Here is a 14,309-nt window from a genome sequence, read left to right on the forward strand (position 1 = left end):
GACCACCTGACCTGCCTCCTGAGAAATCTGTAGGCAGGTCAGGAAGCAACAATTAGAACTGGACATGGAACAGCAGATTGTTTCCAAATTGGGAAAGGAGTACGTCAAGGCTGTATTTTGTCACCCTGCTTATTTAACTTATATGCAGAGTACATCATGAGAAACGCTGGGCTGGATGAAGCACAAGCTGGAGTCAAGATTGCCAGGAGAAATATTAATAAACTCAGATATGCAGGTGGCACCAGAAAGTGAAGAGGAACTAAAGAGCCTCTTGATGAAAGTGAAAGAGGGAGAATGGAGTGACAGAGCAGCGCGCAGGGTGGGGGGTGGGGGGGAAACTGTTGAGGGAGTGGGGGAGGGGGGACACAGAGGGAGGAAGAAGCGGCGGCGGCGGCTCCTCTTTGCAGAGGTGGAAACTCCGAGGGATAAGAGCAAAGAATAATGCGGTAGGCTAGGCGGGCTGCTCGCTCCCGGCTCCGGCAAGCAGCGGCAGCAGCCCGAGCAGCGGCAGCAGCAGCGGCAGCACCGTCAGGCGCTGACAGCCCCGGCGGCCGGCTCCCTCGCTGACAGCCGACTGTCAATGGAGCTGGAAAACATCGTGGCCAACACGGTCTTGCTGAAAGCCAGGGAAGGAGGCGGAGGAAAGCGCAAAGGGAAAAGCAAGAAGTGGAAGGAAATCCTGAAGTTCCCTCACATTAACCAGTGTGAAGACCTCCGAAGGACCATAGACCGAGATTACTGCAGTTTATGTGACAAACAGCCAATCGGGAGGCTGCTTTTCCGGCAGTTCTGTGAAACCAGACCTGGGCTAGAGTCTTACATTCAGTTCCTGGACTCAGTGTCCCCAATTTTCATCACCCAAGTTGGACGGGACCTGGTCTCTCAGACGGAGGAGAAGCTCCTTCAGAAACCCTGCAAAGAACTCTTCTCGGCCTGCGTGCAGTCTGTCCACGACTACCTGAGGGGAGAACCCTTCCACGAGTACCTGGACAGCATGTATTTTGATCGCTTTCTCCAGTGGAAGCGGTTGGAAAGGCAACCGGTAACCAAAAACACTTTCAGGCAGTACCGAGTACTAGGAAAAGGGGGCTTTGGGGAGGTCTGTGCCTGCCAGGTTCGAGCCACGGGTAAAATGTACGCCTGCAAACGCTTGGAGAAGAAGAGGATCAAAAAGAGGAGAGGGGAGTCCATGGCCCTGAATGAGAAGCAAATTCTGGAGAAGGTCAGCAGTCGGTTTGTGGTCAACCTGGCCTACGCCTACGAGACCAAGGACGCACTGTGTTTGGTCCTGACCATCATGAACGGCGGGGACCTGAAGTTCCACATTTACAACATGGGGAACCCTGGCTTTGAGGAGGAGCGTGCCCTGTTCTACGCGGCAGAGATCCTGTGCGGCCTGGAGGACCTCCACCATGAGAACATTGTCTACAGAGACTTGAAACCTGAAAATATCCTGTTAGACGATTACGGCCACATTAGGATTTCGGCCCTGGCCTGGCCATGAAGATCCCCGAGGGAGACCTGATCCGCGGCCGGGTGGGCACCGTTGGCTACATGGCTCCAGAGGTCCTGAACAACCAGAGGTACGGCCTGAGCCCCGACTGCGGGGGTCTGGGCTGCCTCATCTACGAGATGATCGAGGGCCAGTCGCCCTTCCGCGGCCGCAAGGAGAAGGTAAAGCGGGGGGAGGTGGACCGCCGGGTGTTGGAGACGGAGGAGGTGTACTCGCACAAGTTCTCCGAGGAGGCCAAGTCCATCTGCAAAATGCTGCTCACCAAAGATGTGGAGCAGAGGCTGGGCTGCCAGGAGGAAGGGGCTGCGGAGGTCAAGAGACACCCCTTCTTCAGCAACATGAATTTCAAGCGCTTAGAGGCCGGGATGTTGGATCCCCCCTTTATTCCAGATCCCCGGGCCGTGTACTGCAAGGACGTGTTGGACATCGAGCAGTTCTCCACCGTGAAGGGCGTCAACCTGGACCCCACGGACGACGACTTCTACTCCGGGTTCTCCACGGGCTCTGTGCCCATCCCGTGGCAAAGCGAGAGGATAGAAACAGAGTGCTTTAAGGAGCTGAACGTGTTCGGACCCCACGGTACCCTCTCACCAGACCTGAACCGAAGCCACCCTCCAGAACCGCCAAAAAAAGGGCTGCTCCAGAGGCTCTTTAAGCGTCAGCATCAGAACAATTCCAAGAGTTCACCCAATTCCAAGACCAGTTTTAACCACCACATCAATTCAAACCACGTGAGTTCAAACTCTACCGGAAGCAGCTAGTTGCAGCTCTGGCCTGAAGTCCACGGTGGGACCAGCCTGGACCTTTCTTCTTAGAAGCAGAATTGCAACCAGAGGAGCTCCCACCCTGGCAGGCAGGCAGGCAGGGAAGCCCTCCAGGAGCCGGGGAAGGAGGCCGCCCACCCCTGAGATGCGGAGCCTCCCAGTTCCTCAAAGAGATTTCCACTCAGGTCTGTGTTTGGAGGCGGCCCTCGAGCCGAGATGGATTGGACGTGTCTCTGGCGAACATTGCAATAGAAATCCAATCGGATACAACTTGCACGTAGTTTAATAGCATCCTAATAACTAGAACTGAATTTTGTCTTTATTATTTTTAAGGAAAAGTTTTGTAAATTTCTCTATTGTCTCAGTTTACATTTTGTATATTTGTATTTAAAAGAAAGTCAGACTTTGAGGGTGTATATTTTCTGTGCAGCCACTGTTAAACCATGTGTTTTAAGACATTTTAGAGGGGGGTTGGTGGGAGGGGGGAATTTATAACAGCAATGAAAAATGTGACTCAAGACTTAAAAAAAAAAAAGAAAGTGAAAGAGGACAGTGAAAAAGTTGCCTTAAAACTCAGCATTCAGAAAACTAAGATCATAACATTCGATTCCATCACTTCACGGCAAATAGATGGGAAACAATGGAAACAGTGACAGACTTCATTTTGGGGGGCTCCAAAATCACTGCAGATGGTGACTGCAGCCATGAAATTAGGATGCTTGCCCCTTGGAAGAAAAGTTATGACCAACCTAGATAGCATATTAAAAAGCAGAGATATTACTTTGCCAACCTAGGTCCATCTAGTCATAGCTATGGTTTTCCAGTAGTCATGTATGGATGTGAGAGTTGGACTACAAAGAAAGCTGAGCACCGAAAAATTGATGCTTTTGAAATATGGTGTTGGAGAAGACTCTTGAGAGTCCCTTGGACTGCAAGGACTGGTCCATCCTAAAGGAGATCAGTCCTGAATATTCATTGGAAGGACTGATGCTGAAGCTGAAACTCCAATACTTTGGCCACCTGATGCGAAGAACTGACTCATTTGAAAAGACCTTGAAGCTGGGAAAGATTGAAGGTGGGAGGAGAAAGGGACAACAGAGGATGAGATGGTTGGATGGTATCACTGACTCAATGGACACGAGTTTGAGTAAACTTGGGAGTTGGTGATGGACAAGGAGGCCTGGCGTGCTGCAGTCCATGGGGTCACAATGAGTCGGATACCACTGAGCGACTGATCTGGAATAAACTGTCCATTCTCACTACTTGTGTTAAATATTGTTTTACACTAGCCAGTGCAATAAGGCAAGTAAAAGAAATAAAAGGCATGTAGATCAGAAGGAATCAAAGCTATCTCTTTTCTCAAACAAACTGATTACGTTTCACATAGAAAATTCATACCTAGATCTCTGCAAACAATGACAAAAATTTAAAAGTTAATATAGCAAGATCACAATATAAGTCAGTGTGCGAACCATTGAAATTAAATTACATTCCAAGTATACCATTAAAATGTATACAATACTTAGGAGAATTTAACCAAAGATGTGCAAGACCTGGATCAGTGGAGAGACATCAGTGTCATTATGGAAAGGCTCAATATTGTTAAAATCCCAGTTCTTTCCAAATTTGTCTATGGATCCAATGTAGTCTCAGTCATAACCTCACTAGGCTTTTTATTTTCTAGAAATTGACAAACAGATTCTAAAGTCTACATGAAAATGCCAAGGATATCTTGAAAAAGAGAAACAAAGTGAATGGACTTCACACTGTGTGGCCTCAAATTCACCATATGGTTTAGTAACCAGGTCAGTGAGGCACAGCATTAAGGATCAGATGTCACTGAGTCCAGACATAGACCCACATTCACTTGATTTCCAATAAGAGACAGCCTCTACTTTGAGCAACTTTTCCATTAGGAAACAGATTTTGCTCTGGTTAAGAGTGAATACCTATGGGGGACCAAATGACCATGACCAGGAACCTGAGCTGCCCAACAAGAGCCAGAGGTTGTCTGATCACCTCACCATCAAATCGATGGGATTAGACTCATGCAGATCCTGGAGACAGGTGGAAGGTACACAAATAGGTGGCTCACCCATCCACCTACACTTCCTCCCTCAACCTGCCCCATGGCCAGCTGAGGAAAGCACTGAAGCCCTGTTCAGATGGCTCTGAGCAATATGAAGCAGCCAACGAAGATGAACCACCATGGAGCAACTCAGTGGTGTGTTGAAGGATGGTGGAAATGGGAAATCCTCCCAAAGTCAAAACTTCAAGCAGTACATCATCACATGATCCTCTAGATGATATGAAGTAAGGATCACTCCTGATTTGTGGGTGGTAGCTAAGGTCAGTGGTCAGGAAGTTGAAAGTAGCTAGATTGAAAGACTCATAACAAGCTTAGAGAAAGAACAGGCGAATCATGTGATATTATTTGTGTCTTGTGTGAATGCTTCCCATGAGGATACCTGTTGCAGAGCAGGTTTTTAATTGTCCATCTCTTTCTGCAACCCAGTACATACTCATTGACAAAGTGGAACAGTGATAGCAGGGATGGAGGCTGTATGTTGGCACAACAGCATGGAACTGATCACTCTAAAGCCATTTTGGGACTTCTCTGGAGGTCCAGTGGCTAAGATTCCATACTCCCGATGCAGGGGGCCCAGGTTCAACCCCTGGTCAGGGAACTAGATCCGACATGCCACAACTAAAGATCCCTCATGCTGCAACTAAGTCCCAGTGCAGCAAAATAAGTATTTTTTAAAAAGGTAAAATTGATTTGACTACCATCACTACGAAGTGCCCTCAATATGGTGCCATACCATGGGGGAATAGTTGGCCCCCTGGTGGAGGTTGGTTGTGTTGGTGTCCTCCGTCACAGAGGTGGCAGTGATTTTTCTTTACTGGGATAGACAGTTCTGTGAAGGGGTTTTCCTTCCTTATCTGTTTTGTTTCTGCTGGCAATACCATCTGTGGACTTACTGGTGCCCTTAATCACTTAACATTGCTGCCAGTCAAGTAGCTCATTTTGCAACCTAAAGAAAAATAAGACAATTAACCAATAATATCCATGGGATTCATAGGTTTTTGCCATGTTCCTGCTCACTCCAAAGCAGTTGGCCTTCTTGAATAGTGGGATGGCCTATTAAAGACACCATTATAGCACCAGATAAGAGACAATGCCTCAAAAAAAGTCATTGTATCTATTCTACACTGTACAATGTAGTCCTGAATCAGCTATCAATACATGGTCGTGTTTCTTCCTCTTAGCATACATGGGTACAGCATATGTGGGTCCAGGAGTTGAAGAGCTAATCACCTCCTTCATAATACAACTAATGACTAACCCACATGTTGTTTGTCTTGTAGTCCCACAATTTGGGGCTCTATTATTTAAGTAGTCTTGGTAACTCAAGGAATGGATGGATCTACCAGAAGAATTAAGTTAAATTAAATTAGAAGATGAGACCCTCACTTGACCGTTTGGAAATCCTCATGTCACTGAATAAACAAGAGAAAAGAGAGTTAAAATGTTGACTAGTGAGACTGACATTAATTTTCAAGAGGAGATAGCGTTACACAGATACTGCTACACAATGGGGACAGGAAATCCTCAGGAACTGTCCCTCGTATGGCTATGTCCAAAGGTAAGATTAATGGATGACAGAATAATCCAACATAAACAAGATCACTAAGAACTCAGATCCTTCAGGAATAGTTTTGGGTCACGTCATTGTGTAAAGAACGTTTTGAGGGTGAGGACAAGAAGAAGACCTTGGGTAAATGGCCAAGTGTCTGCTTTGGGGTCCAATGTGAGTAAAGGAATGAGTGTTACCAGTCCCCTCCACCAGCACATTTCCCACACCCAGCACTTTCATTCCCTCTCATGTGCCCACCTTCCCCTTAGCACAGCCAGGCCTTCTGTTCAAATCACACTTCTGAGGAAGCTTCCATCCTTGCTTCCTGAGCCCTCCTCACCCCCAGGTTGGGTGATGTTCCCTCCTCGGGGATCTGGGTTCCTCTGGCCTTGCGCTCCCTATGCAGCATCACCATGTCCACACTCATCACCTCCTGGAGATGGAAGCTTTTGACCTGTCTCTCATATCTGGTGCCTGCCCAGTGGCCAGCACTGCACAGGTGCTCAGGAGCCAGCTGAAACTGGAGCCCAGAAGGCAGAGGTGGGGGTGGGCACTGGCCAAGGAACATGGTGATCCCTGGGGAGGCTGTTGAGGACTCTGCCAGAGCTGCATCCTGGGGATGCCAGGAAGGCAGCCTCCAGCCACATGATACTCTGATGCTACCAAACCCCCAATCCCTTGTAGAATAAACACAGATCCCAGATCCAAATAGGGCTTCCCAGATGGCACCATTGGGAAAGAACCCACTTGCCAATGCAGGAGACATAAGAGATGTGGGTTGGATCTCTGGGTCGGGAAGATACCTTGGAGAAGGAAATGCCCACCCACTCTGGTATTCTTGCCTGGAGAATCCCCTGGACAGAAGAGCCTGGTGGGTTATAGTCCACAGGGTTGCACAGAGTCAGACACGACTGAAGTGATTTAGCATGCATCACTCACCAGGTTCAAATAGCAAAAGAGCTGATATCAGAGGCTAGGAGTCTGGTGGAAACAGCTCTGAATGGGGATAGGGTGGGAGGGAAGCAAGTCTCTCTGCTTAGAGGTGAAGTGAAGTCGCTCAGTTGTGTCTAACTCTTTGCGACCCCATAGACTGTAGCCTACCATGCTCCTCTGTCCATGAGATTTCCCAGGTAATAGTACTGGATTGGATTGCCATTTCCTTCTCCAGGGGATCTTCCCAACCCAGGGCTTGAACCCAGGTCTCCTGAAGTAATGACAGCGAAATATTGAATAATAACAATACAATTCCATTGTTGAGTCTGCTGCCCAGAGCCATGCACTCGGTTGAAAAATTCATGTTTCGATTTTGAAAACAAGACAACAAAAACTCTGAGAATGCGAGCACCTTCCCCAAGAGGCACAGCTACTCAGTGGCCTCGCCACGTGTGATGAGCTGTATGCATCTCCACTGCCTGTGCTCTTTGCCACCGTGCCCTGCTGTTACTACACAAGAGCAGGACAATATTAAGGGAAGAAATCCACATTTGGACTCTTTCATTAATGTTACAGGATGTACAAATTGTTGCTGCATAACAAATTGCTCCAAAACGTAACAAATTAAAACAGTCAACATTTCTTTACTTCACACCCAGGCAGGTGGTGCTGCCTCAGGGGCGGTCTTGATCTTGCAGTCATGCTGGCAATATGGCTGTGGGCACTGAAGGCTTGGCCAAGGTTGGAGGAGCTGCTTCTAAGGTGCAGCACTCATTGCGCTGTTGGCTGCAGGCCTCAGTTCCTCAGCTTGTGACCTCTCCACGAGGCTCTCAGACTGTCCTCTCAACAAGGCAGCCAGCCAATATACACATATGTACTTATTTAATTTTGGCTTCACTGCTTGGCATGTTGGATTTTAGCTCCCCCACCAGGGACTGAACCTGCACCCCTAGCATCGGCAGCATGGACTCTTAACCCCTGGACTTCCCGGAAGTCCCCGAGTCTTAGTGCTGTTTATGACCTAGTCTCTGAAGTCCCATCTCACTTTATTCTATTCATTAAAATTACCTGTAGCATTTTGCCTTACCACCAGCAACACAAGAGCATTCCTGTAGCTCCAGATGCTCGCTAGCATTTGGTGAGTCAGAGTTCGGGCCATTGTAATAGGTGTGTAGCAGTTTCTTGTTTTACTTTTTATTTCCCTGATGACATGTGTTGTGGAGCATCTTTTATTCCATTTGCATAACTTATTTTCCATTTGCATAACTTCTTTGATGAAGTGCCTGTTAAAGTCTTTGACCTACTTTTTAATTGATTGTTTCTTTCCTTACTGCTGAGTTTTAAGAGTTTTTGTATATTTTGAAAACAGTCCTTTATCAGATGTGTCTTTTGCCAAATAGTTTCTCCCAGCCTTGGCCTTTCTTCTCATTCCCTTGACATTGTCTTTCACAAAGCAGAACTTTTTTGTTGTTTTGTTTTGTTTTTTTGAGTAGAAGTTTTCCATTTTAATGGAATCCATTGCCATTAAAAAGAATGAAAAACACCAGTTGCAGCAACATGGATGGACCTAGAGAATGTCATACTGAGTGAAGGAAGTCAACAGAGAAGGAGAAATATCATATGACATCCCTTACATGTGGAATCTAAAAAAAAAAAAACCAATGATACAGATGAGCTTACTTACAAAACATAAAAGACTCACACACTTTGAGAAAGAGTTTATGGTTGTTGAGGGGAAGAATAGGGAGAAGGCCTAGTTAGGCAGTTTGTGATGGACATGTACACACTGCTATTTAAAATGGATAACCAACAAAGACCTACTGTAAAGTGCATGAAAATTTGCTTAACTGTTATCTGGCAGCCTGACTGGGAGGGGAGTTTTGGGGAAAATGGATACATGTATAAGAGTCACTTTGCTGTTCATCTGAAACTATCGCAATATTTGCTAATCCGTGTACCTCAATACAAACTAAAAAGTTAACTTTTTAATGGAGTCCAGCTTATCAATTATTTATTTCCTAGATTCTTCCTTTGGTGTTGTATTTAAAAAGTCATCACCATAGACAAGGTCATCTTAGGTTTCCTATTTTATCTTCTGGGTGCTTCATAGTTTCAAGTTTTACATTTATGTCTGTGATTCATTCTGATTTAATTTTTGTGAAAAGCATAAGGTCTGTGTCTGGATTCATATTTTTGCTTGTGGATATCCAGTTCTTCCAACACCACTGGTTTAAAAGACTATCTTATTCTACTGTATTGTCTTTGCACTTTCTCGAAGATTAGTTGATTATATTTATATGGGTCTGTTTCTGGGCCATCTATTCTGTTCCATTAATCTATTTGTCTATTCTTTCACCAATATTATGTTGTATTGGTAATTGTAGCTTTATAGTAAGTCTTGAATTTGGGTAGCATAAGTCTTCCAACTCTGTTCTCCTTCAATATTTTTTTTGGCCATTCTAGGTCTCTTGCATCTCCATATAAACTTTTGAATCAGTTTGTCAATATCTTCAAGATAACTTACTGGGATTTTGATTGGAATTGCTTTGAACCTAAATGTCACATTGAGGAAAACCAACATCTTGACAATGTCGAGCCTTCCTAGCCATGAACATCAGATTAGTTCTCTTCGATTTCCCCCTGGAATTGCTGTTTGTGCATGGTGTGAGGCAGGGGTCAAGTTTCTCTTCTTTCCCCCTCACATTTATGTCTAGGGACCTAGTACACTTATGGAAAATGCTTTCTTTCTCCCACTGTTTTGCAGTGTCACCTTTGTCATAAATCAAATGTTCAAATATGGATGGGTCTACTTCTGGGCTCTCTATTTGTTTTCATCATATATTTGCAGTTTGTCTATTACTGCAGAATGCCAAATTACTGTGAGCTTTGTAAAAATTCTTGACTCCTGGTAGAACAAGTCTTCCCATCTTGTTTTTCTTCTTCAAGAGGTTCTTGTCTACTTTTGCCTTTACGGTTTAAAATGAGTCTTTCAGGCTACATAAAAACATCTTTTCAGAGACTTCCCTGGTGGTCAAGGGCTAAAACACTCCGAGTACAGGAGGCTCAGATTCAGTCCCTGGTCAGAGAACTAGATCTCGCATGCTACAGCTAAGACTGTAGCCAGTGCAGCCAAATAAATAAATATTTTTTTAAGACATCTATTGAAACTTTTATCAGAATTGCATTAACTGCACAGATCATTTGGGAGATAATCGATAACGTTACTGTCTTCTGTGGAATATCTTTCCATTTAGTTAAATCTTTACTTTTCTCTCAAGAATGATCTTACAGTTTTCTTCAATGAGGTGTTGCTCTTTTTGCTGTTGTTAGAGGTATTTCTGGACTTCCCTGGTGGCTCAGATGGTAAAGTGTCTGTCTACAATGCAGGAGGCCTGGGTTCAATCCCTGGGTTGGGAAGATTCCCTGGAGAACGAAATGGCAACCCACTCCAGTGCTCTTGCCTAGAAAATCCCATGGACGGAGGAGCCTGGTGCAGGCTACTGCTCATGGGGTCGCAAAGAGTCGGACACGACTGAGCAACTTCACTTTCACTTTCAGATGTATTTCTAGGTATTCAAACGTTTTATTCTGTTGTAAACAGTGCCTGTTTAAAATTTTCATCTTTTGTTTGTTGCCGACATATATATATAGAAATAGTTTGTTTTTACTGGATTTTATCCAGCAGTATTCGGAGAAGGCAATGGCACCCCACTCCAGTATTCTTTTACCTGGAAAAATCCCAGGACAGAGGAGCCTGCAGGCTTCAGTCCATGGGGTCGCTAAGAGTCGGATACGACTGAGCAACTTCACTTTCACTTTTCGCTTTCATGCATTGGAGAAGGAAATGGCAACCCACTCCAGTGTTCTTGCCTGGAGAATCCCAGGGATGGGGGAGCCTGGTGGGCTGCCCTCTATGGGGTCGCAAGGAGTCGGACACAACTGAAGCAACTTAGTAGCAGAAGCAGCAGCAGCAGCATTCAGCAATACTGCTGAATTCATTATTCAATCTATAATCTGTCAGTTCTTTAGATTTCCTATTTACATAGTCATTTCACTCACTGCTTACAACAGTCTTATTCCTTCCTTCCCAGTCCTTAGGACTATTTTTTTTTTTTTTTTTGGCCATGCTGTGTGGCATGCAGGATCTTAGTTTCCTGACCAGGCATCAAACCTATGCTTCCTGCAGTGGGATTGTGGAAGCTTAACCACTGGACCACCAGGAAAGTCCCCCCTTATGACTTCAATGTCTATTTTTCTGGCCAGGGCCTGCAGCACAACATTCAGTAGAGGTAGCTTGCTTTGCACCAGCTGGCAAAGGGAAAGCTTTCAACATCTCATCATTAAGTATGGCATTTTCCCTAGTTTTTTTTTTTTTTAATAGGTAATCTTTATCAGATTAAGAAATTTTTCTTCTGTTTTAAGTTTTCTAAAAGTATGTTTAAAATCATGAATGGATGTTGAATTTTTATCAAATGCTGTTTCTAGATCAATTAAGATGATCATGTTTTTTCCTTTATACTCTGTTCATGTGATTAATTTCATTAATTGACTTTCTAATGTTAAACCCAACCTTGGAATAAATACTACTTGACCTTATGTTACAAGATTCCTTTTGCTAATGTTTAGTTTAGGATTTTTGCATCAATGTAATGAGTGAGATTGGCCTGTAATTTGCCTTTCTCATAAGGTCTTATCAAGTTTGGTATCAAGGTTATGCTGACCTGATCAGGTGGAGTTTTCTCTTATTCTTATCTCTCTGGAGGAGTTTCTGTGGGTCTGATTTTTATTTTTCTTCCATAAGTATTTGGTAAAATGCAAGAGTGTCGCCGTCTGGGTTTGGAGTTTTGTGTGAAGTTTTAAAATTATGTATTCAATTTCATTAACAGCTATAAGACTATAAGACTATTAACAATTTTCTTTTCTCTGTATCAGTTTTGAATTGTTGGATTTTTTCTACAGTTTGTCAATTTAATCTAAATTTTGCATTATTGTTATATTGTATATACTCAGCCTTGTTTATTTTTACTTAAATAAAATGAGTATATACAATACAGTGGTTTTTGGTATATCCACAAAGTTGTACAATCGTCACTACTATCTAATTCCAGTTAGATATCTAATTCCAGTTAGAATATTTTAATTATCCCCAAAGAAACTTCATATCCATTAGCAGTGACTTCCCTCTTCTTCTTCCCCTTAGCCTTTGACAACCACTAGTCTATTTTTTGTATCTACAGATTTGCCTATTTGGGACATTTCATATAAATGGGATAATATGGTATGCAGCCTTTTGTGACTGGGTTCTTTCATTCAGTGTAATGTTTTCAAGGTTTACCCATGTTGTAGTATTTATCAGCACATCATTCCTTTTTCATGGCCAAATAATATTCATTGTAGAGATATACAGCTACATTTTGTTTATCTGCTCATCAGCTGATGAACATTAATGAATGCTAGTGTTTCCACTTTGGGGTTAATATGAATAATGCTGCTATAAACTTTATTTAATGAGTCTTTAGAAGGACAAATATTTTCAGTTCTCTTGGATAAATATCCAGGTTTGAACTTACTGGGTCATGTAACTCTATGTTTAGTGTTTTGGGGGGACTGCAGACTTTTCCAAAGTCTGCACCATCTTACATTCCTACCGGCAACGTGTAAGTGTTCCAACTTCTTCACATCTTTCCCCAAACTACTGTTGTCTGCTTTTAAAAAGTCAGTTAATGAATTTATTTATTTTTCTTTTTGGCTGCATCTTCGTTGCGGTGCAGGCTTTCCTGAGCGGCGGCAAGCAGGGGCTATTCTTTGTTGCAGGGTGTGGACTTCTCCTTGCAGGAAGCATGGGCTCTAGGGTGCACAGGCTCAGTAGTTGTGGCACATGGACTTAGCTGCCCCACGGCCTGTGGGATCTTCCCAGGTCAGGTATCAAACCCATGTCCTCTGCATTGGCAGGCAGATTCTCAACCACTGGACCAGCAGCAAAGGCCCCTGTCTGCTTTTTTCTGCCCATTCTAATGGGTATGAAGTGGTATCTCATTGTGGTTTTGATTTGAATTTCTTTAATGACTAAAAGTGTTGATCATTTTTATGTACTAGTTGGACTTTTTTTTAGAAATGTGTATTCAGGTCTTTTGCCCATTTTAAAATTGAGCTATTTGTCTTTTATTGTTGACTTATAAGAGTTCTTTACATATCCTGGATATGTCTTTATCAGATACATGATTTACAAATATTTTTTCCCATTCTGTGTGTTTTTTCACTTTCTTGTTTTCTGAAACACACAAAAAAACATTTATTTTTAAAGTTTTTAACTTCAGTGAAGTCAATTTCTTTCTTTCTTTCTTTTGTTGCTTGTGCTTTTGCTGTCATATTGCCTAATAAAAGCTCATGAAGACTTAACGTATCTTTACTTACAAGAATTTTACAGTTTTAGCTCTTACATTTGGACTTTGGTCCATTTTGAGTTAATTTTTGTATACGATGAGAGGTAGATTCAAACTCATTGTTTTGTATGTGTTTTTCAATTACTCCTCATTATCTTTTTAACACTTATAGGATCTTTGATGATGTTCCTTTTTTATTTTTGATATTAATAATTTGTGCCTTTTCATTTTATCAGTTAATCTTGCCAAAGTTTCATCAATTTTGAAGTGTTAATTATATTAGTCTTTTTAAATAGTCAGCTTTTTGCTTTATTGATCCTTCCTATTACATGCTTTTTATTTGATTTCAGCATTATATTATTTTTCTCATTACTTTTCTATTCTTTTTCTAACATCTTGAGATAAATAACATACATTTTCAGCTTTTCCTTTTTTTCTAACATGCATCCAAGGCTAAAATTCTCCTCTGTGCTTGGCTTTGGCTGTATTTCGAAATGCATCATTTAGTTTAAAAATTTTCTAATTTCTGCTATAACATCTCTTCATCCATTGGGTTATTTACATTTTAAATATTGTGCTTGCACGATATATCTTTTTCTAACCTGATTTTCAACTTACCTATGTGCTCAAGTTTAGATCTATCTCTTGGAAAGAACATATACTTGTGGTTTTTTAAAATCCAGTCTAATATTTTTGTCATTTCATTGCTGTGTTCTGTCCCATTTGTACTTAATGTAATTAGTAGGATATTGGCTTATATCATCTTACTATGTACTTTCCATTTTTCCTATTTCCTTTTCTATTAATTTGGACTTCTTTTGAATGAATTGTTTTTATTATAAAATCTCTTCCTGTATATTAGTTGGAAAGTTACACCTTGTTTCAACTTTACTTTTTTTTAAATTTATTATTATTATTTTTTACAAACCCTTGTGTCGAGGGCTGACTTTCAATAGATCGCAGCGAGGAAGCTGCTCTGCTACCTACGAAACCCCGACCCACAAGCAGGTCGTCTACGAAAGGTTTAGCACCAGGTTCCCCACGAACTTGCGGTGCGTGACGGGCGAGGGGGCCGCCG

General features: G+C 42.8%; 1 protein-coding gene across 1 annotated transcript; it reads left to right on the forward strand.

Moving 5' to 3' along the window:
• Nucleotides 1-403: 403 nt before the first annotated feature.
• LOC101120060 (G protein-coupled receptor kinase 5-like) lies at nucleotides 404-2,372 on the forward strand. The gene is given in 2 exon segments (XM_027963969.3): nucleotides 404-1,487; nucleotides 1,490-2,372. Coding segments are annotated over 2 exon segments (1,692 nt in total). The 5' UTR covers nucleotides 404-580; the 3' UTR covers nucleotides 2,275-2,372.
• The last annotated feature ends 11,937 nt before the right edge of the window (nucleotides 2,373-14,309 follow it).

This window comes from Ovis aries, chromosome 2 (genome assembly GCF_016772045.2).
Source record: "Ovis aries strain OAR_USU_Benz2616 breed Rambouillet chromosome 2, ARS-UI_Ramb_v3.0, whole genome shotgun sequence".
In the NCBI taxonomy this organism is placed as follows: domain Eukaryota; kingdom Metazoa; phylum Chordata; class Mammalia; order Artiodactyla; family Bovidae; genus Ovis; species Ovis aries.